Here is a 23,251-nt window from a genome sequence, read left to right on the forward strand (position 1 = left end):
TAAAAATTAGAAAAGGATGATCACTCTCCAAATTTCCAAAAACTATTACCTAATTTGTCCCTATATTCATCTATCTATCTTTATCTATTTATTTATCCCTGTTTTTGTATCTAAAGTTTCTAAGACGATTTGTTTGTTAAGCCTGAATTATATATTTTTTTAAATAACTCAAAACTTGAAACTGGCAGCATTTTTTTTTTGTTAGAGGTACCAATATTGTATTTTCTTACTCGTAGGGAGACATGCATTTTTGTTAGTTAACCCAGGGGCCAATGTCTTAGGATAGCCCTTTTCGTGGAAATAGGGGAAATACCCCAAAAACAAAACCATGTCATTTTGTACATACTTCCCCTACAACTTTTCCACTCGTACGTGATTTACTCTTTACAACTCTCGGTACGTAAAATGCGCTCAAAAACAATGTAAACCACACGAAATTGTTGAAATACCTAACGTATTTTGCTCCCAGTTGAGCGAATTTTGGCTAATTCGAACTTTTTTTTCTCAAAAAATGAATACTTGACTGTATTGGATTGTTTTACAAGTATTAAAAAGTAACAATAAATCATTTCCTGAAAACGTAACGGTATCTCTATTTATTTACGGTGTTTACTAACATTAATAACAAAATAAATGTTTTTGATCTTTTAGTTAAAATAACATAAATTTGAATAATTTTGTGGACGGTGTCAGAAACAGCTAAATTACAAAAAAAAGGAAATAGTAAATACAAGAACCGCTTCAAATTTTGGAGATAGGACAATAAATTAAACTTTTTTCGTACCGTCCAGTCCGTGTGCCGTTTTGATTCCGCCCGGATAGACAAGTCTGTCGGGCTGCGAGCGTCGGCTGCCGCAACAGCAGCAATTATTGCCCATGGCGGTGTCGGCGGCGGCCGAAACCAAGAGGTCAGCACAGGGTATCCAGCAGCCGGTTCATCCTGCAACAAACAAACACCCACTACAGCTCGCGGTCAAAGTTCCCATCAACATTCGCCCAAAAACCAAACCAAAAAAAATATTTACGCACAACTATTGTTGACCTGACCCGAATACAGCGCAAGATTAATAATAACATAAATTAAAGAGACAATAGATACCGTCATACCGCCTTTGTTTGTGTAAATATTTTTTAATGACACGAAAAATTCTAATCTCCCTCATTAGAACCTTGTCACAAATAATACGCATTTATCATCTCAACCGCTTCACTAATTTCTCGAAGGAAAAAATCATACGGGTCTTTTTTCACGTCCAGCTCGCCGATATCATTCTATTGCCTATCTCGTAAACTGGTTATTTGAAATACAGTTAGTCGAGAAGTCCGGGCAATTAAAATTAAATCTACGCGTTGAAAACGCATTCCTGCTGTGGCGGTGTTCCGTTTTTGCAACCTCGACACGACAAAACCAATCAGATCGGGATGATGGAACTTGCATTTCAGGTGGTTTCGTGTTTAAATTTAGAGTTGCTTAGCTTGGCATGAGGCGAGCTAAAGTTAGAGGCATTGAAAGATCAGGTGTGGAGTACTTAGAGATGACGAAATTCCGTTTTATTCTTAAACGCGGACGCTTTCTCAGTAAAACAACGAATAAATTGTCACGAAAGTGTGGTTGCATGTATGGGATAAGGTTTATTGTTATTTTTTTCCGGGATGATAAATTATGGAACTGGCATATCCTGGCTCTGATACTCTATCGTTTGCCTCGAAATTCGCTCCACCAAAAAAAATTTAATTAATTAATTTGATTAATTTTTAATCCACATTCCTTTTGCGTATTATACTATAAGACTTGGAGGAAAAATGAAAAAGTCATCAGAATGTGCTTAAAATTATCTATTTCCTCGTACAAATCCGTAGCCACTCCGGGCAATAGTTTCGGTTACAGAGGCATTTTTTGTTTTTCATTAAAAAATCGTAACTCGAAAACTTAAATTCCTGTAGCAAAACGGTTTGTTCCAGCGAATTCTACTGTTCATTTTACATATAATACCTACTTCTTTTTCACAACATAAATTCTTTAAAATTGCCTAAAATTAAAAAATTCAAAATATCTAACGTTTTATGCACTTTTCTATAAACAGTGAAAGTCTAAAATGCCGATTCAGTCTTTTCATCGTATTTTCAGAGCAATCATTGAAGATAAACATTTTTGTAGTTATTTGGGGAAAAAAACAACTTTTTTTAATTTAGTTTTTAATTTGCCTGTAAAAAGAAGAATAAAAAATATTTTCCAAAAAATGTTTGTTTTAAGTTTTCATTAAAATATGGATTAAAAAAGAAAAAAATAATGTTTTTTTTATCAAAGGGGAATATTTTTGCTTAAAGGATAGGATTCTAAGGTCCGGATTATAGAAAGCACTATTAAAATTTAATCCGTTGTTAAAAGTTACCAACGCGAATAAACCAATCAAACTGCTTCAATTTGGTCACGTGATCAGTTAATCAGGCATTTAATTGCGAATTAAACTAATGACGCTTGTATAAATCGGGTTTAAAATTTATACACGCTTTCGATTAGGCAACTAAACAAGTAATTCTGTCATGACATATTTTTATGATTTTATGACAATTCTCAAAGCTCTTATAAATTTTCAAATCTTAACCTACAAGCCAACGTATTCTCCATTGATAGAAAAACATTATTTTTTTATTTTAGTGCATTTTTAAATAAAAGTTTCTTTTAAACACATTTTTTAAATGTGTTTAAAAGATACTTAAAAAGATATTAAAAATAATTTTAATTTTTTTGCATTTAAGTCATTACTTATTCTGACCCTGCTTTTTACACTCATACCGTGAAGTCATAATAATAATAATAATAATAATAATAATAATAATACTAAATTTATTTTCCAACAGACAAAAATGTCTATAGTGGATGATTACATGTACTAATACAAAATATAATTTTAACACCATCAGAATTTTAAATAATAATATAAAAGCATAGATAATATAAAAACAAGCAACAAGAGAAGATGAATATTTAACATTTAATTCATAACTGTTTCTTGACCGACGGATTAGTAAAATTACCGAAAAATATATCGAATTTTACATATACAATTATACAGATGCATACAATATATAATGTCCAACATACCATGTACAGTCACAATCAAAAAGAATGACCCTAAAACCGCAGCCACAAATCTGTTCGATATAATTCGGTTAATGATGTTTGGTTAATTTATAAACCAGCGGGTTATTGTATAAACTAGCTGGACAGTTTCTAGGTTTGTTGAAATTTATGATCTAAAATATTTTAGTCGGACTTTTGCTATCCGGCGCGGTTGGTAGGGGTGTCATTCTTTTTGATCGTGACTGTATATTGGTATAAGATGCGGTATGTATAAATCAAACATCCATTTTTAACCTAACCTGTGATTACGTAAGTATGCAAAATTTCGATTCGTTCGGACAACTGGAACCCTCTCAAATTTGACTCGGAAAATAAAAACAGATAGACAACACAATAAGTTAAAAGCTTTTAATAACAATCAATTATTTATGAACATATTTTACGGGGAAAACTTTTTAAGAAGTTTTCATTTTTTAATAAGACATTAATCTGGAGTTATAAAGTGGGAGTAGTATAAGCGAACAATTAGTGCTAATGAGGTCATTATCTAATGACCGCTGCAACTTTCTCTTAATGACCGCTACACTTTGGCCGCTACAATTTTGCTATATGTCATACAATATATAAGACCAAAGAAAATTTAGGAAAATATTCAGTGTTGTTCTCGTGTTTGTTCTTGAAGAAGACGTCTTGGTGTATTGTGAAATTAAGGTAAGTTTTTTAAGAAATTATTTTAAATATTTATTAACTGTTGTGAATTTGTGTTAGATGCCTGGAAAACGTGTATCTTCTATGCCATTGAAAAAATCATCTCCGAAGCGTTTTAAAGCCCCAGGTGATGGTGGATGTGTAGAAGAAGAGGAAATTAGTGCTTCGCAAGTTCCATCGGTTCCGAAGTCGTCTTTGTCAGCATTTCCAGCTGCTTCACCACCACCACCACCACCATCGCAATCCATAGAATTAGCGAGAGTATCTGAAATAGGTCTTAGCCAAGCTTGCATGCTATACAACAGCCGGTGCACGCTTAGAATTATATAAGTATTTAAAACCCCTTGGCAAAAGGGTATTGTATTTTGATACCGATAGTATCATTTTCGTTAAAAAAGAAGGGGAATATGAACCTCCTACTGGCGATTTCCTAGGTGACCTCACTGACGAAATGATTGAATATGGCGAAGGTAGTTATATAACTGAATTTGTCAGTGGGGGTCCTAAAAATTATGCCTACAAATTTTGGAATGAAAATGAGCACAAAATTCAAACTGTGTGTAAAGTCAAGGGGTTAAGTTTGCATTATCAAAATGCTCAATTAGTTAATTTCGACAAAATAAAAGACATGCTGTGTAATAACACCGACCAAACTGTTAAATTGACCGATCGCACAATAATTCGAAATGAGACTTATGATGTTATGACAAAAGAAACAACTAAGACGTATCGTATAAATTATACAAAACGACGACGTTTAGATGATGGTTCTTTTGACACCTTACCATATGGCTATAGAGATGTATAATAATATAAGATGTATTATTTAATCTTTTAATAAATAAATAAATCTAATAAATATGATTTCTGTGATTTTATTTTGATTTAACCCAGAATGTGTGTGTGTGTGTGTCGCGCCCGTCCCCGCGCCGCCGCCACCCCGTCCCGCGCCCGTTCCCGCGCCGCCGCCACCCCGTCCCGTCCCGCGCCCGTTTCCGCGCCGCCGCCCCGTCGTCCGCGCCGCGCCCCGTCCGCGTCATGCTGGTGAGTAACGAGATATAAGGAAAGAAAGAAAAAACATGGATCTTGCAAAGTCTTTATTTATTCATGAAATATTTGTTAAACATTTTGTTGCATAGTTTGTCATTATTGTGAAAATCTTTGTTAAATAACTTTAGAAAATCATCAACAGAATTGCCTAATGCGTAGTTTAAAAGAAATAAAGTACAGTATTTGCCACAGACGGTTGAAGAAAAATCTTGAATTTGAGAAATATTGTAAGACCACATCATAGCATTTTTTCTAAGAAATTTTAAAATATTCGGAGGCGGCTGATTTCCAAAACTATCAAAGAAGTATGCGAAACCAAATTTATCAATGTAAACAGCCATCCAATGACTACCCGGGAGGTAATCAGGGTCTCTGTTGATAATAACCATAGAGGGTCTGGTGATTAGGACAGGTAGAGTGTTATACGCAGAAACAAGAACGTGGTGTCTTTTCTTCCGAGAGATCATCTCCAGACACGTTTTGAGTTGTAAAGTATTCATTGTACCAACTAGCCAAGTTTTGTACGTTTTGAACAGCGCACACCGAATCGCTGATTATATGATTCACACAACAATTCGTATCAAAATGTTCTCTCAAGTAACGAAGCGATGGACACTCTAAATCTTCAATGTTTACAATTTGACTTTTTGGTAAACGTTTCAAAAGTAGACGCTTCTTATCTATTCCTTTCACGTATATACACTTTGAATTTTTCGTAGTTTCATTCAATATTTCAGACAACTTTTCGTAGTCGTAATTACCGCAGTTCCAAGAAAGCCCGTGAAAGTTATTCGTCAACCAATCGGCTTGCTTCTGATAACGATGCGGTAAGGTTGAAAGATCATCGGGTGGTTTAAACAAAAAGATGTCTGGTGCGCTTTTGTTCGTATTAAATACAGCTAATTCTTTTATGGTTAAAGTTTCGGTACAATTACCGTAATTGAACCCTTGAAAATCCACAAACACAACCATTTCGGATGACGGGTAAAATGAAAGTAGCAAATTTTTCATTTGTAATAGCAATTTATTTATCACTTATATAAATTTATCAACTACTATAATCTACAATTACATTACGTTTTTTATCAATTTCTATTACACTATCAAATTCACCATACACTAAACAATTGACAGTTTCTGTAAGAGCAGTGTTAAAACCAACTTCTATTCGTAAACTTCCGTTCTTTATCAAATTCCATGAAAGAGCATTATGCGATGATAAGTCAGGTGTCAAATCAAAAACAGCTATTGAATATCCATCAGCATAATTATCACGTGAAATCCCATTTCCAGTGTTTAGAAAATGTATACCAGTACCAGAAAATAATGTGTGGTACATTGAAACAAATTTCTTATTTGGACCGATAAATGTAGGTTGTAAGGGTTTACTAGGAATTTGGTTACCATCCACGTACAAGGATAGATAGTTTAAACCAAAGTTTTCGAAATTAAATGGATTTAAGGAATAATCACCGTTAAATGCTTTATTTGTCACAAAGCACAATGCACATCTTTTTGGAAGTTGGCCCAAATAAACATTATCCAATGATTTTCCTTGTACTCCTTGCGGTATAGTCAAAACCTTTAATTCTGTTCGCGTAATTGGATATTTTGCAGTTGAAAGCTCTAAAGCCTTTGCATGCGCAAGTAATACGCTTGGATTTATCCGATTTCTTCTAATCATTAGAGTTGCATCAGTAATTTGAATTTTTCCATTAAGATTATTTGATGACATCAATGCAAAACTATCACGAGAACGTACAAATTTTAATCTCATTTCTACACCGTTGATTAAAAATTTTTCTTGATTAAATATATCACAATTTAAGTGACCAATAAGATCGACTTCTTTACTCGTCGACGTTAGTTTGAGTCTATTGGCGAATCCACTGTTCTCATTGGTTACTACATTCATTTTGCCTGCCGTATCGGCGTACCATAATCCACAAGTTAAATGGGAATTCTTCGCCCCTGAGTCATAATTTAAAAGTGTCTCCAAATAACATTTATAAGCGTATGTATTATTTGGTGGTGAAATCAGTTTTTGATTTAGGTATACATCAACTTGACTAAACATTGAGTGGAGAATATTATTAACTGGACCAATTGTATCTTCAGCGGTATAATTACTACCGTCATCTTTGCATATTTTAATACAAAGTGAAAGTAAAGTTTGCGATAAATCTATATAGTCTTCACCACCTGGTATTACAAATTCTAAAGGACTATTTTCAGATATACTAGATACAGTTTTGTAATGAACCCATTGACCGCTTTCGATGCTTGTTTGAGTTGGCGGTAAAGCAAAAAGATCCAATTCACTTTTCGCGCACTCACAACTATGAGGATGTAAAAACGACATTCTAGCTAAAGATATCTTGATGTTTAATAACTGAACTCGTTTTACACTTCTTTGCAGAACGACGTGAAGAACTATTCTGACTTTTATTTTGTACTAGCCTTCTTTTTATAGATCCAGATCCTACCAAGTTGTCTAATTTATCTTGAGCTTTTCGTTTCAAATTTTCAACTGACTCATTTACACGTGTCTTGAATGCATCCTTTACAGGCACCTCATTAACAATGTCGCCAAGAAAATTTGAACCAGTGCGTAGTGTTTCCTTACCAATTGTTTTAACACCACTCTTTATTAACGGCATTACCGTACGAAAAAGTCCCCGTAAAAAACTACCAATACCATAACCCTTTTGGTAACTAATTCCTTTGTAAATAGCACCTACACCTGAACCAGCTTGATTGATGTAGTAATCGTGATAATGACATGAAGGCATTACGAAATTTTTTTAAAATGAAGTTTAACGCACACTGTTCCAAACTGAAATGGCACTTTCTCACCAGTTGCACTTCTTATATCAATTTCAATGTTTTCAAATTCCCTTTTCAACAGAGGCACGTAATGCGGATGCGAAAATAATTGCGTATGATGTGTACCGTAAATGTAGTGTTTATTATCGATAACAACGATTCGAATTACTTTTGCCATTATATCGCCCACCAATTGTGGTTCAATTATATCACTGTATACGAAAAGTTGTGAAGGCAAACCCAACATAATGTTTGCTGGATGTGTTGAAGTTTTACTCAGTACATTTGTATCCGGTTGAAAACCTAATTGTAGACTTAATGTCGGTGAAAATGATAGACTTGTCAGATATTTGCTACTGCTTGTTACAGTTACTCTTTTTGAACCATCATTTAATCTGAACTCAACATTATCTTTTACTAAAACTCTTACCGAGTTTAGAGCATCCACAATAGATTCGATCGTTTCGTAGTTACCAGCTTCAAGCTTAGTCTTATATTTCGTCATAATTACATCGTGTTCAAATGTGATCGTTTTCATTTTAAGATCGCGCATGAATTCTTTCGAAGACTTGTATTTCCTTCTTCGAACCTGATCATCGATCCATGTCGCAAAACGGGGATCTTTAAACAATATGTCAATGGCTTTTTCACCTTTTTGCATAATCGCCGATAAACTAAATTCAAAAGAGCAGTAAATAATATTTTCACCACTGTTGATGGTTAAGAAGGAACACGGATACTGTATTTCCGAAAGTCCCACACACCATTCACCATCCAAATGAACAGTTTTTGGAAGTTGTGTGCAAAAGTGCGTTGTTGTATTTTCGGGAAAGTAATTGGTTGAGCTGTTTGATACCAAAGTTAAATAAAATTCGTTATTCATATCGATGTAAGGGAACTGCACGGAATCCACGAGTTAAACTTTGAAGGATAATTTTTCCACTGCACAAAAATTTCACATTTACCTCTTTTATATCGCTTCTTCAATACTTTTTCAATGTGAAATGTACTCTGGGGGTCGTACGTTACGCGCTGTAATTCGGGGTGATAGAAGACGCCCTCTATTGGTTCATCCATTAAATCGGAAATTTTGTACACAACGGGTTGTCTCATTATAACATCAGTTATTTTGAATATTTCACCGCTCCAATTACTCATGTAGCCTTTTTCAAATACGTGCTTGTACTTGGTGATTCTGACGTAATCTCCAACTTTGTACACATTTTCGAGTTTGATCGTTTTAATATTCTTCTTTCTCGTACTCATAATGTTATCGTATACTTGCGCAACGTTGTCAGGATTTACCTCGTTAGGAGCCATTTTAATAGTACGATGATAAGAATTATTGTAAGAGTGCATGAATTCGGGTAATACATCAATGTATTGCATATTATTTGCAAACGTAAAATATTTATGCATTTTTGTTTTTAAAGTTTTATTGAACCTTTCTACCACAGCAGCTTTTACATCAGGATTATTTGTTACATAATAATTTATATCATATTGTTTAAACAATTTTTGGACATTTTTCGCTAGAAATTCTTTTCCCTTGTCAGTCTGAAGATTAACCGGAACACGCTCATCAAATATTTCTTTAAAAGCTGCAGCCACTTCATTTCCCGTCTTTGTGTATAAAGGTTTAACCCATGCAAACTTGGAAAATACATCGATGACAGTTAATAGGTAATTTACACCTCGATTATGTTTTGCGATGTTTCTCATATCTATTAAATCAGCTTGAAATAAATCGTCTATGTTGGTTACATGATAACTATTTCTAGGAAATCGACGACGAACTTGCTTATGTAATGTATAAGATTCCACACCTTCTAGCCATTTATTAATTTTTTTCTTATGTATATTTGTAAACTTAGCTAAGTTGTTAGGACTCGAAAAACCAAGAGGGTCACGAGGTATAAAATATCTTTCCTTTATTTCATCCATTTTTGTCTACTTGCTTTCATACGGCGACCAAGGAACTCTCAAGCGTTTTTGTTTTCTTGATGACGATCGCATTGATTTCTTCGTTATTTGACTATCCTCTTCTTCTTCTTCTTCTTCTGTGTCAAACTTTGACGACGATATTGGTTTTACTTTCACTTCGTTTTTTACTTCTTGCTTTTCAGCACCTTGTTCATTTATATATTTCAAACGTTTTGGATTAATTATAAGAGTACGTGGAACGTTTATTTTATACAAAATTTCCGCAAAATTTTTCCATCCGACAGGCTCGGCATTTAACTTATTACTACTCTTCATAACATCAGTGATTAGATCAAATATATTGGAACCAGGAATTGTGTTTCCATCGTAGATAACGTTTCCGGTTTCATTCCATGCAACTCCATTGTGTGTTAAATTGTTTAACAAAGCATTCGCTTTAACTTGTAAGGGTCTTGGTAGGGAACTCAAAATGTTTCGAGTAATTCGTTCAGATTGTTCTAATTGATTTTCTTTAGAATAAATCACAGGTATGGTAACAGGTTCACGAGAACGACTTATCATTTTTAGATATCTTTGAAGCACTTGATTATACAAAATCCATTTTTCATTATCATCAATGTTTTTCGTATCTATGATTCTTTTCATTTCATGATCTAAATCATTTAGGGTGTTTGGCTGAGTGCTTTTGTTATTATGCAAACGTTCAAGTTCGGATGAATCAATGAGTACCATTTTTTTCGTATGTTCCATTATTTATTAAATAAATGACCCAACACACCCGAAATTATTGGAGCCAACAACAATGGTAAGAAAGCACCTCCTTTTTGCACAATTAGTTTCTTTTTTCTCTGGAGAGATAATTTACGATTTACTAAATTTCTCAGTAATTTTTTATGTTTCTTTAATTTGCTCTTTTGAGAACCATTTAAAGGAACTTTCCCTAATAACGTATTGTGAGCGCACTCGCATATACAATGCACCAAGTTTTTATCGGCAGAATTAAGAATTGATTTACGATAAACAGGTGTTGTTCTATGCAAAAATTTTAATAACTCGGCGTTTCTTTCTAACGCTCGCGACATCTCAACGACGACTGACGCATAAACTACTTACTTTTATATTTATAATCTCTCTTAGGTATGTATGCATAAGAAGGTTCTTCATCAGGTAGAATATTTGTTCGAATACGGAATTCATCTGGAGTATCTTGTTTTAAATCAATCAACAAATAACCATGCGGTCTCATTGTGGCATCCTTATAAGCTTCCTGGATAAATTTTATATTTTCAGGAAAAATCTGTCTAGCTAAGAAATTAATTTGAGCTTTATCACGAGGATTTTTAAAATAAACGATATAGTTCGCATTCAAAGAAATATCTCTCTGTCCTTTTCCTTGATGAAACAAATTTTGCGTAATGTAGAAGACACTAAGGTTTCGATGATGACTTCCCTTAGTGAAAATATCGACCACACTGCCATTAGTCTCTCTCATCAGATCATCCAAAATTATCAATGTCGCTTCTGTACCATCAAAATCATTCATATCAGGAACGCCTTGACGAAATTCAAGATTACTATTATTGATTACATTAGTTTGATACAACGGTTGCCACTCGTCATAAAACCAAAGCACTCGTTCAAATTTTTTATCACAGACCGAATTTATGTGGTTCAAAAATCGTATAATAAAGTGCGTTTTTCCGCAAGCAGTTGGACCAGCTATAATTGCTGTAAACGGAGATTTGAATCGTAAGTCCATTCTATTTCAAATAACTTTCATTATTCAACACCAAACCAATAATGATAACTTTTGCTACGCGGCGGAATATTTAAAGAAAACAGAGTATACATTTTATTTAATTATTTATTATCACAGACAGTTATAATCATTATTTTCCCTATAATATTGTATTCTATTTTCGACAGCAGTTTTTACATTCACAGGCAGTTTCAAAACTATCTCATACAAGGTTGCATTTTGTTCATACCGATTCTTAATAATATCATACAATTTTTGAGATAAATTTTTACATCCATTCTCCATAACATCAAGCGCAACATTATTTATAAAACTATCGTAACATGGATAGAATTTATATTGAATTCTTCTTGCATGAAGCAGATTCAATAAATGCTCGCCCATATTTACGACAGTTTTAATTGTGTTCAATGATAAATAAATGCCCTTGTACACGCTGGGTTGACTAGGTATAAATTGAAGAGTATTATATCTACAAACCACCACGACGTAGCCACTTAGCATACACAACATCTGACCTTCTGGAACACTAATTTCTTCTACTTCTTCGTCCTCCTCTCTTGATTCAAAGATCTTGCTCATTTCTTTTAAAAACTCTTCAAAGGTTTCAATAGAAAAACTTATCGCCGATGTTAATTCTGGATTATGTATCTTCAACAACGGCACAAAATCATGGAGTGGTTTTACTCCAATCGATAAAAGTTTGCTACCAGACTTAGTTATAGGATACACCACTTCATGAATTAAACGAAACTTCTCATTGATCACCATCCGAGCCGTTCTCTCAGCTTCATCTTTCTCACTTCTCTCAGCTTCATTTTTCTCGATGTTGTCGGCCATTTCCATCAACGATCGCTCCAACACAGGATCCGACCATTCAGCTGGTGTTATGATGTCTTCTTCAGCGTGGATAGGCTGAGGCGACTTGGGGGATGCAGCTTGGCTAAGACCTATTTCAGATACTCTCGCTAATTCTATGGATTGCGATGGTGGTGGTGGTGGTGGTGAAGCAGCTGGAAATGCTGACAAAGACGACTTCGGAACCGATGGAACTTGCGAAGCACTAATTTCCTCTTCTTCTACACATCCACCATCACCTGGGGCTTTAAAACGCTTCGGAGATGATTTTTTCAATGGCATAGAAGATACACGTTTTCCAGGCATCTAACACAAATTCACAACAGTTAATAAATATTTAAAATAATTTCTTAAAAAACTTACCTTAATTTCACAATACACCAAGACGTCTTCTTCAAGAACAAACACGAGAACAACACTGAATATTTTCCTAAATTTTCTTTGGTCTTATATATTGTATGACATATAGCAAAATTGTAGCGGCCAAAGTGTAGCGGTCATTAAGAGAAAGTTGCAGCGGTCATTAGATAATGACCTCATTAGCACTAATTGTTCGCTTATACTACTAGTGGGAACGCAATTTATCATCTCCCGGTTTAAGAATGAAGAGAAAAAGAAAACACTTTCATAATCATAATATACTTTATTGTTTCCCATAACTCGAGAATATGAACAAGCAAATAATTACTGCTAATAAGAAAATTACTCTATAATTTAATTTTTATTCAATAAACAATTTCTAGCTGTTTATAAAATCCGTTTTCTAACTGGTGAAACATTTTTAATTATCCACAAAAAATAGAATAATCCTCCTGTTTGCACGACGTCTGCTCGTGAGAGAATCCCAAAATATGCATCATTTAATCAATTCGCCGAATTTAGAATCATCTCTGATAAGAGCCAACAATGGGCAAGCACTCAACAGTTTTGCGTAACACTCGTAGTATTCATAAATTCAGTGACATTTTCGCGTCCAAAAAACGTCGCAACTAAATCAGCGACCCACATCAGTGCAAAATCTCTATAATTATTACCAGTCTAGCACATGTTTGTCAATTGGAATTTTTGCGAAAACAATATTCGTGTAGCAACAATTTCCGCTTCTGTTTCTAATTGCTCGTCTAGTAATTTTAATAATAATCGTCGCATATTATAATTTTCAATTTTGCAAGCGCACGTCCTTGTTACTCGTTCCGGTCACTTTTGATTAATATCGCAATTATTCTGTCACACAAAATGATTGAATTTTGTCATTTCGAGGAAGAGTCTTGCCGTTAAAACACCTAGAACGATAATAATTGCAGTAATCTGATCAAATTATACATATCGAATGGGAAACTGCAATTATTGCCACTGGCATAATTGCTAAAGTGCCTCAACAACGCTAACGCCAGCTCTTCAAAGGTTTATTGTTTCACGAAATACAAAGCCTATTCAATTATCAGTGTTACAGTTAGGTTGAAGACCACCGGACGGACACAAACAATAACAAAGGATGAAACCGAGGAAAATTCGATGACCCGGATGAACTCCTTTTATTGCCATTAGAAAAGATAATCACAACAATGAAATGCATATGAATGTGAAATGATTGACGCTGCTATGCCGAGCCCAAATCGGAATTTGTCATCAAAAGAAGTTCATGAAATCATGTGAAGAAAGTGCGTCATTACCATACTGGCGACTAATAGTCTGACGATCCAGACAGTGTCGTCAATTGAAAAATTATCTATGGCATTTGAAATTCATATTGCAGAATTCTCATCTTGGGTAAAAACTTAATTTTTTTTCTTTTCCAGACAGACAGAATTATTTCGCGAAATTTTGTCAAAAATGACAAAAAACATTAAAGTTTGGAGCACTAGTTGATGCTTGAACTGTAAGGACTCAGTTTTATTCTTAAAATTCTTCTAAACAGGATCAAAAATCACTAAATTAGATAATTAGCTAAAAAAAACTCATTACCCTTTTTTACAGCATTTTTGGTTTAGATTTTGTCAAAAATAGGTTAAAAAAATCTGAGTTACGAAAATTTTAACCCTGGGCTGTAATGATTCTTCAAATTCTAGTGATGGACACAATCGAATTAATTTTATTGATATATTCGATGATTGTCTGTCATTCAAATTATAATCGATACAATAAATTCGTTCATTCATTAAGAAATATTCGTTAATCAATGAATATGAACACAATATCGATTCCGAATAAAAATCAATCTTTTATGTTTCCGTTTCTTTCTTTTTTGCGAAATATCTGACTAATGTCTGTCCTCGAATCACGACTGTTTAGAAAACAACAGTCCTTTAAGTTGTTCATAATAAAACAAATTCAACTTTCAATATCTGCATATTTTTATTTTTTTTACATTTACAATAAAAATGAAAATTAGTTCTACCCCTTTTTTACCCAAACAAGTAGTTTAGCTGCTAAGTCATACCAATAAAACTAATTAATGTGTCACTGATGGACTATGCGTTTGCAGAAAAATTAAATGAATGAATTTTAATGAATGATTCATTCGATAGTTGAAATCATTCAAATCAATTGTACCCATCACTATAAAAATTCGCTAAATTATGTTAAAGTGTTTTAAAACATGAATTTTCTTTTTTAAAGCGTTTTGGTACGTTTTACATCCAGAAACGTAAGAACAGATTATGTCGAAAACTGTGCTTCTTTGCCTTTCTCAATCAAAACCAATGTTCAAACATTTTTTAAATTCCAAACTCATTTTTTTTTCGCAAAATTTCGCTAAAGACCAATAAATTGCTAAATTATGTTAATTTTTATATTTATCTTTTCCTCTTTTGAGCGTTTGAATACATTTTCCAGCCAGAAATACTCTGCCTTTAATAATATTTAAGCAACTTTTTGAACTAAAAAGGCTCAATTTTTTCGAAAAATGTGGCTAAATATGGCCAAAAAACTGCCAAATTAAGTCAAAAACGAGATTGTATTTCCATTATTAAGCGTTTGAATACTGTTTAAAGCCAAAACGATTTATCATTCTCTAATGTTCAAACAACTTTTTGAGCTACAAAAAACTATTTTTTTTTTCGAAAAATTTCGATAAACCTGACCAAAAAATGTTAAATTAAATCAAAGTGAATTTATCTTTCCCTCGTTTAAACATATGAGTACGTTTTACAGCCAGAAACGCTACAATTTTGAGAAATTTTACCACAAAAAAGTTCTAGTCTTTTGTGAAGATCACTCGAAATGGGTGTTAATTTTAACAGGTAACAAAGATCAACAAATAAAACATTTTTTTATTTGTAACTTTTCAATAAAGTTCCGCAAATTTTTTTAAAAATTTGGGAAAAACAACATAATTGAAACGTGTATCCATCCGCTTATGGATACAAAAATAACAGTGACGAGCAATTTAAAACAATAATGAAAATAGTTGCTATGAATATAAAAATAATACAAAATAAATAATAAACACTTACCGACTCGTTTGCCCAAAAAAAGAAGAAAAAGAGTAAAAATACTGAATAAGAATTTTACAAAATGTATGGAAAAGTTGAGTCTTCTTACGTGGTAAAATTAAAACACGTATTTCTGATACACCCTGTAATATGACCAAAAGATCTTGCTACTATCTTTCAAAACATAGTTAAAAAACCCAAACCACCACCTTATCGTTCGTAAAACTTATAATTGTTACATAAAATCATTAAGCGAAATTTTTAAATAATATTTAAAGTTAAAATCTTTTCTGTTTGTTTTGTCCAATGCAATCTGGCGTACATGTATCATTGTCTAACTGTAGTAACGGATCAAAAAATGCTAATTAAACGACATGTCCAAATCGAATATAACCGTGATATTATAAAGACATATAATTTGAAATAGTATCTACTACTCAATTAAGTTTAATCAAAATCTATTAAAGGATTAGAATATGGTATTTTTAAGTTTAAATAATTTCATCGTCGATTACCACATTTTATTAACGGTGTTTCACAAATTACTTCATAATTAAGAAAAAAAATCCACAAACAAACCACACAGGAAATTGATCTAATTTTCTCGATTAATAAATATATTTTGGAGTCAGGAACGACAACACTTGAATACAATAGCTAATCAGGAAAAACTTAAAATAAACAAATGATGTCAATTTTATTGTGATTCAGATACTGGCGCCACTATTGTCAAGTGGCCGCCAAATCGTCCCGATCTGAACCTTATCGACTTTCCGATTCCCGTGAAATTTCATCATACGTGGATAAAAAGAAACAAACTTAAAAAATCAAACATATAATTATTAATTAGCGTGTACATTGTTTATCTCCTTGACGATCCCATCCACCCAATTATAAAAATTAATTATTGCTTTTCCAGTAAATAATTTCGAATCGAACGTCCTTGCAGCACCATCATAGTTAAATTTAATTGGCTTTTGAACGTTCGAAATTAGACGATACAATAAACCGTCCTGACAATACAACAAAGCCCCCTTTTATCATCCGATAATTTTCTCGTTTGTGAAGGGAATCATTGTCGGATGCAGTTGACGACTAAACGTCCCCGCGGATCGATTCGACATCTTGACAATAGATGGCACAACGAAATCCTTCGACCCCACCGACCCAATTTCCCTCCGATCGATCTTCGACGTGCTATTTAGCGACTTTTCGACGTTTATGATGTCACGTAAAAACCGCTCGTTTTAATTACAGCAACCTTGAAATGAGGGTCGTAAACGACCCTCGGATGTTGAGACGTAGTGGACCCATGACACCCCCATATCGATCCGGAGGGGATCGACATCTGGCGGAATGCGGGCCCGAGAATTTCGGTACAGTTGGATTAGACCCGGAGATGGCGGAACCTTCATTCGATTAGGATTGGTTAGGAATGCGAAATGCAAAGATTGGAAACTGGGGGCGCGGAAAATTAATGCTTTCTTAGGGTGCCTACGGCACGGCACAACTCGCGAAAAGGAACTAAATCACGTAACAAAACAGACTCTACAGCAAAAAAATTACAGACAATTAAAAAAAAATTAAAATGAACAAAATACAGTGGTCTCCGGTTATAGCAAATTCAGAAAATGCATCAAAATCAGTTCGTTATATCCAAGGTTCGCTATAAGTGGTGAATTTAAAAAAGTGTTTTTTTAACAGATATTTTTAATTTACATATGAAAAAACACATGAATCCTTTGCTGCGAAACAGTAATAACGTAAACTGTGTGAATTATTCAGACTGATCCGTTTATATCCCACATTAGAAGTATTGGAAGTTCTAATGGTGATCGTCATCTGAAAATTTGTATACAACCATAAACAATCAAAATATTTTTAACATGGCGGCACTTCCGGTTATACCGGAAGGCGTTATCAACTTTCTTCTATTAAAAGGGAAACTTATAATTTTTACCGCATTTTTTTATTACTAGAGTTATTTTAAGAGAGTTTTTATCAGCTTTTAATTATTTTCGAAATATTTAGTTTTCTGAAAATTTTCGGATTTGCATCTTTGACTTCATAAATCGATAACTTTTCCGCTTTTAAAAACTTTGAAATCCTTTTTGGTCTATTTGAAAGAGAAGCTTTACCGATTTAGATCTTTTCTTTGGTGTTTTGCCATGGAAATTGAGTAAAATATAAGAAATCAGAGTATTTCAAATCTAAATCCAATGAATTTATTTTATTTTAACGGAAAAGAAAGCAAAATTTTGAACAAAACTTTTCTTTGATTTCGTGAGAAATGTTTCTTTGTCAAACTGTGCAAAAATATCTGTGGCTAGTAAGGAATTTCCATAACATAACTTGAAAATTATTACAGCTAGGTATAGGAAATGCTAATACAGATCGCTGCAAAATTAAATTTTCATCCACTTAGTGAGATAAAAATTGGGGTTTTTCATTTGTAAGCATTGACTTATAGCTTGTAGAATTTGTTCAAAAATAACGTTAAGATTTTGGAGTTCGTAAACTTTTTTCTTCCAATTTTGAACACACTGAAGGAAAGATATAGGCTTTCTTTTTTTTCTTTTTACCGATTTTTGAAGTGAAAGGTGCAAATCCAAAAAATTTCAAAAACTACTGAACGCAGTAAAATCTCCCTTAATAGACATTTTCGATTAACGGACACCTCTTCACAACTCTTCTTCAAATCTCTCTCTACAACGGACACAGACAAATTTAATTCCCAATTACCATAACATCTTAAATGGAAAAACCGAACAAACATTTGTTTCAAGAACCTTGTAGAAATGTATAAAAAATTCTGTACCGAAAATCCAGAATTAATTAGCGATGAGCGTATTTTTTTTTTAGAAAAACGTGATAAAAAGATTGATGAAGACGATTGTGATAAAGAGAAAACTTGCCTCAGAAGTTCTGTAAACTCATGCTGTCTGAATACTTTCAACCTGTTACAAAATAGTTGAAATTATGTAAACAATAATTATAAAAGACACGGCTCCTAAAAACAACCAAACAAAAATTGAATACTTTAAGTAAAAAATCTCTTTAAATAATATTAATTTTATTTTGAAAAGCTTTTTAGTTATAATATATCTAAGAATAAAAAGTTTGATAACAAAATGTTTATACTGTCAACATGGCCAAAAAATCGAAAAAATTAAATTCACCTAAAGTAATACAAAACGTATTAATTTAATCCATGTAACATATTATACCTCAGTTATTTAAGAATTTTGCGCACGAGTAAAACATTTTTTTGTAAAATATATTTATATTTTATATCTATATTTTTTCATGTTTTATATTTAAATATATTTGGTGGACATTTATGGAATGATATTTTATTTAAAACTGCCCACCTCTCATTAGCGGCCACCTCCTCACAACGGACAATTAAAGATTCTTCATAGGTGTTCGTTATTAAGAGGTTTTATTGTATATAGAAAACGGTATAGGGAAAGCTCATCCATTCAAGAAATCCAAAAAAGCAGTAAAAAACATATCCCATTTAAAATAAGATAGTTGTTGAAAATATTTTCATTAACAGGGCCTAACGGGTTGTGGCTGTACACCAATTATCAGACAAATATCATTATCAGAACTTTTTGAATAGAATTGTAGCAAAAATTTATTCTGAAATATTTTTGTTATCCGAATAATTTTAAATTTATAAATCTATCCACCACTGCAGATTTTGTTTCCAGTAAGTTAATTTTTCCGTGAAATTTTGACAATTGGACTTTTATTCATGAGTTTTTTGTGGATGGGCTTTTTTCATTGTGGGTTTTTCCGTGTGTCCATTTATCCTGTGGGCTTTTTTCTTGTGCGCATTTTTCGTGTGGGCTTATTTCACGAATTCGAAAAACTTAAAGACAATCTTCAAATGGGAAAAAAATAATTTGAACAAAATATTTTAAACAAACGACTCCCACATCGATGGAAACATTTAAAAAATTACTCGCTGCATTTATTAAAAATAACCTCTGCATTATTCAAGCGATTCAAATGCGAAACGAAATTTCCCACATTTATTAGGCTTGAACATCTCACGTGCCGAGATCGTTCCCAAGATCGCCGATTTCGCTAACAAATTGAATCGAAATCCCGGATTTGTTCTGATCGAGGAAATGTGTAAAACTTTTTGTCATTTGTAAGCAGACGGGCATTCTAACGTCACGTAATTGTGCGACAAGGTGGTTGAAGTCCTTCATAAATATTCATTAGGCATATTTCGATGACAATAGCTGCGTCGGTGTTGTAAAAATAAATGTGTTTGGGTCATTTGGTGAAAAAAAATCCGGTCTAAATTTAGACGAGACATGTGGTAACAATGTTCGAGACGTTGTCTTACAGATCGGGTGTCAGAAATATGTCGTCCAGGACAGATATCACAGATGTAGAATTCGTGTGTAAATAGAGCATTCAAATGATAAGGAATTCGATAAAACTATCCACTCAACACAAGAACTAAAATAGCCCGATTGTTCAATGAAAGCTTCGACTCAGAGCTTTATGGGGCTCTTCGGAAAGTTATTGAGCCAGTTAAACGTTATCAGGAATAAAAAATATTTTCCCTTTTGGCCGGAAGTGCTGATAGCAGCTTTTCCCACCCAATCGTATCAAAATTCCTCTTTTCCACCGTATGCATAATTACGTTCGCCCCTCAGCCAAGCCCCTCACGTTTTCCTCGAAACCTAATTGCAAAAAGTAATTATTGTATGTTGTAACAATGCCTAGTTATTTATCCAATGATAAGATAACTCGAATTTGTACAGCATCTAAAAATCCGGCTTTTCGAACATGAGGCTTAAATTTCGCTCGTAAAAGTGGAAAACATAATCCGCTTAAAACGGGGGTGTTTTCTCAACGACATATCGTGGTTTTACGTCTATATAAATACGGGCAAATCACCCCCTCGACGCTTCGAAACACACCCCCAGACTTGTTTTAACGTTAATCAAACACTTGGAGGCTTTACAAACCCATACATCATCGTATTATACCAGGATTAGAAAGTTGCTTATTTTACATCGAAAATAACGTACGAGTTTATTACGGCTGCTTTAAACGAGATAAGAGCCGGATTTACCTATGATAGTATTTACGGCATTCTTGGGATTTTATCACCAGAAGAAAATCATTATTTGCGTCATTAGTTGAGTGTTACATTGCCAGATAATTGCGTACGCACCCACGCATCGTCTAAACTCGGAGAAAAAATGTGTTTTTGAGCACGAGTGTAATTGACCGGAAACACTTTCAACGTTAGCTTTTTTAGTCCGATAAAAATTCAATGTCGATGGTTGTAGTGCAGGAAGTAATAGCTTTACGTAAGACCAAAAAATGACTAGCAAAATTGTTGTCTGATGGCTTGGGATTAATATTTAGGTCTCGTGACTGGGGAAAAGATGAGAGAAAGGTTATCCGCTTATCTAAAAATGTGGATGGAAAATTAAAGGAACCGATGATACGACAGCATGCATTTTTTATGCGAATTGCGTCACGGTTTGACGAGTGGGGTCTTATCAATCGATAAAAATGAATTCCCCAAACGTATCATATATTCTGGTCTTTAGACGAAAATATCCTACTTTTATTAATAAACGTAAGGAAGTGTACGTGCGTGTTATGTCTGAATTATGAATAAAGATTCGTTTAATAATTTCGTTTCTGCTTGGATGAATTATTAAAAATTAAACAGGATGTGTACTTTCAATCAAGACAATTACTTAAACTTTTCAGCAAACTCTAAAAGTGGATCATTGTGGGTGCATCTTTGGATCATACTCAATATTCACAGTAACACTCATAAAATTATTTTTAGAAGCCAACCACACAATTAAAAATACTAATCAAATGTAATGAATTATTTATTACAACGAAAGTAAAAGCAGATCAATATTGGTTATAAAATGTATTTTCAAACGTTTTCATGTGAAAAAAGGCCCTAATTAAATAAATACGTAATCTGAAATTAATATTACATGTTCCAGTGAACGGGTTTATGCTTTAGAATAATTTGTTAACCATTGGAAACATTCCCTGTGTGTAATTCCAATTCATATTTAATTTATTAACTAAAAACTAAAACTAAAAACCATACAGCAACCAGCGTTTATGCATGTGTTTTTTTTTTCAGGATTTTCATACAATTCCCCACAATTCGTTATACCTAACCAAAATTTCAATTATTTCTAATAACAGTAATAAGTAATAACACACTGAAACAAATATTGCCGGAATGTTATTGTGTGTAAAAAATACGAAAAAAATGTCGCTAGCCTTAAAATAAAAACAGAAAAGTTTATTTTGTTGTGTAGCTTAAATTTTTTAGCTTATTACAGTGAAACCTCCCTTAACGGACGCCTCTTCACAACGGACAATTAAAGATTCCCCATCGGTGTCCATTGTTGAGAGGTTTTACTGAACATTTAAATGTAGTCAAATTCTAAAACTTCATTCAAATTACTCTAATTAGTAATTAATTCTTAGTGTTCAATTAAATTTGTTACCAGTTAATTTGCAAAACTCAAATTAATTAAACAAAATAATTTTTAAAATTTTATTACGTGAACTGTAAAACGTGAATTACTTAATAAATAAACCTAATTTTCAATATTTTTGCACAAAACAAGATAGTGTAAGCGTGGTTTGTTTCAGTAGATAATTGGAACTAATAAAAAAAATCACAGACTTATCATAAATTAATTTAAATTACTATAAGGAACTGTAGAAAAATTCACACGCACAGAGAGAAAAAAAATAGCAAATGATGGATTTCTGTGTGATTCTGATTATTAGTTTTTAAGACATTAGTAAAAATAGACTTTCAGTGGACTCACCCAGTACATCTAAAAATCAAGTTTTTAATTTTTTATTTTACATATTTCATCACATTTTACAGATTTCTAAATAATATTTGGAGTCTCATTCAGAAAACGAATTAAAAACGGAACATTTAGAGTAACTTATAGAAGGATGTTAAAAATAAAAAACAAAAAATAAAACAAATGACGAATGTTGATTTTGTTAGACATACGAACTTGCTGAACTCTAGAAAATTGCTCCTTAATTAGTTTACTTTATTTTGTGATTCATTTATGAAAAAATACTGACGATTTTATAAATGTAGTTAAAACTCTTTCTCGGAACTGTGATAATATTGATAAGAAATCGTGCGTGTCTTATTAGTTATATTATTATTCTGCACTTAGGCCGCTAGAAAAAATTGCAGAAAAAATAAAATCTTTTATTATTTTTTGGATACAAAAAAGTAATATTTTATTGTCTTGATGGCTGCACTGCAATTGCGTTGGTTACTAACATATTTTGATTTCTGTGTAAAACAAGAATTTGTATTGCAAAAGAAACTTCACTAGTTTATAAGAAAAATAATTTTCTATTATATCTGTAACATCAAAGACATAAATAAAACAATCATGTACTACGTCCAAGTGACTAAAGTGGCCTGTAAGTGACGTTCGCAACATCCAATAGTACAAAGAAGGAAGCTAATTTTTTCAGTGTATCCAATTTAATTATGCGAAAAAACATTTTAATTGAAATTTAAATTAT

The 23,251-nt window shown here is 32.9% G+C and overlaps 2 protein-coding genes and 1 long non-coding RNA gene across 4 annotated transcripts in view; 1 reads left to right on the top strand and 2 right to left on the bottom strand.

The window, feature by feature from the left end:
* Src64B (Src oncogene at 64B) overlaps positions 1–23,251 on the bottom strand; it is a 34,804-nt gene that overhangs the window by 10,346 nt on the left and 1,207 nt on the right. Inside the window, exons 1-2 of one of the 2 annotated variants that reach the window (XM_064357400.1) lie at positions 1,030–1,116; positions 785–940 (exon numbers count right to left, since the gene is read on the bottom strand). In XM_064357400.1, coding sequence (XP_064213470.1) covers positions 785–878 — 94 coding nt within the window. In that variant the 5' untranslated portion in view covers positions 879–940; positions 1,030–1,116. Of the gene's footprint in view, positions 1–784; positions 941–1,029; positions 1,117–23,251 lie in introns of those variants that run through there. The other variant, XM_961321.4, reaches the window with a different exon arrangement.
* On the top strand, positions 4,777–10,977 carry LOC135266028 (uncharacterized). Its single transcript, XR_010333970.1, has 2 exons — positions 4,777–10,418; positions 10,751–10,977. It is a non-coding gene; the product is annotated as an uncharacterized LOC135266028 (long non-coding RNA).
* On the bottom strand, positions 11,460–12,815 carry LOC135266012 (uncharacterized). Its single transcript, XM_064356512.1, has 2 exons — positions 12,594–12,815; positions 11,460–12,536 (listed from the first exon to the last, which is right to left on the bottom strand). Exon 2 carries the CDS (start codon positions 12,534–12,536, stop codon positions 11,484–11,486), a length of 1,053 nt encoding a protein of 350 aa, XP_064212582.1. The 5' UTR covers positions 12,594–12,815; the 3' UTR covers positions 11,460–11,483.

Source organism: Tribolium castaneum, chromosome 1 (genome assembly GCF_031307605.1).
Source record: "Tribolium castaneum strain GA2 chromosome 1, icTriCast1.1, whole genome shotgun sequence".
Lineage (NCBI taxonomy): Eukaryota > Metazoa > Arthropoda > Insecta > Coleoptera > Tenebrionidae > Tribolium > Tribolium castaneum.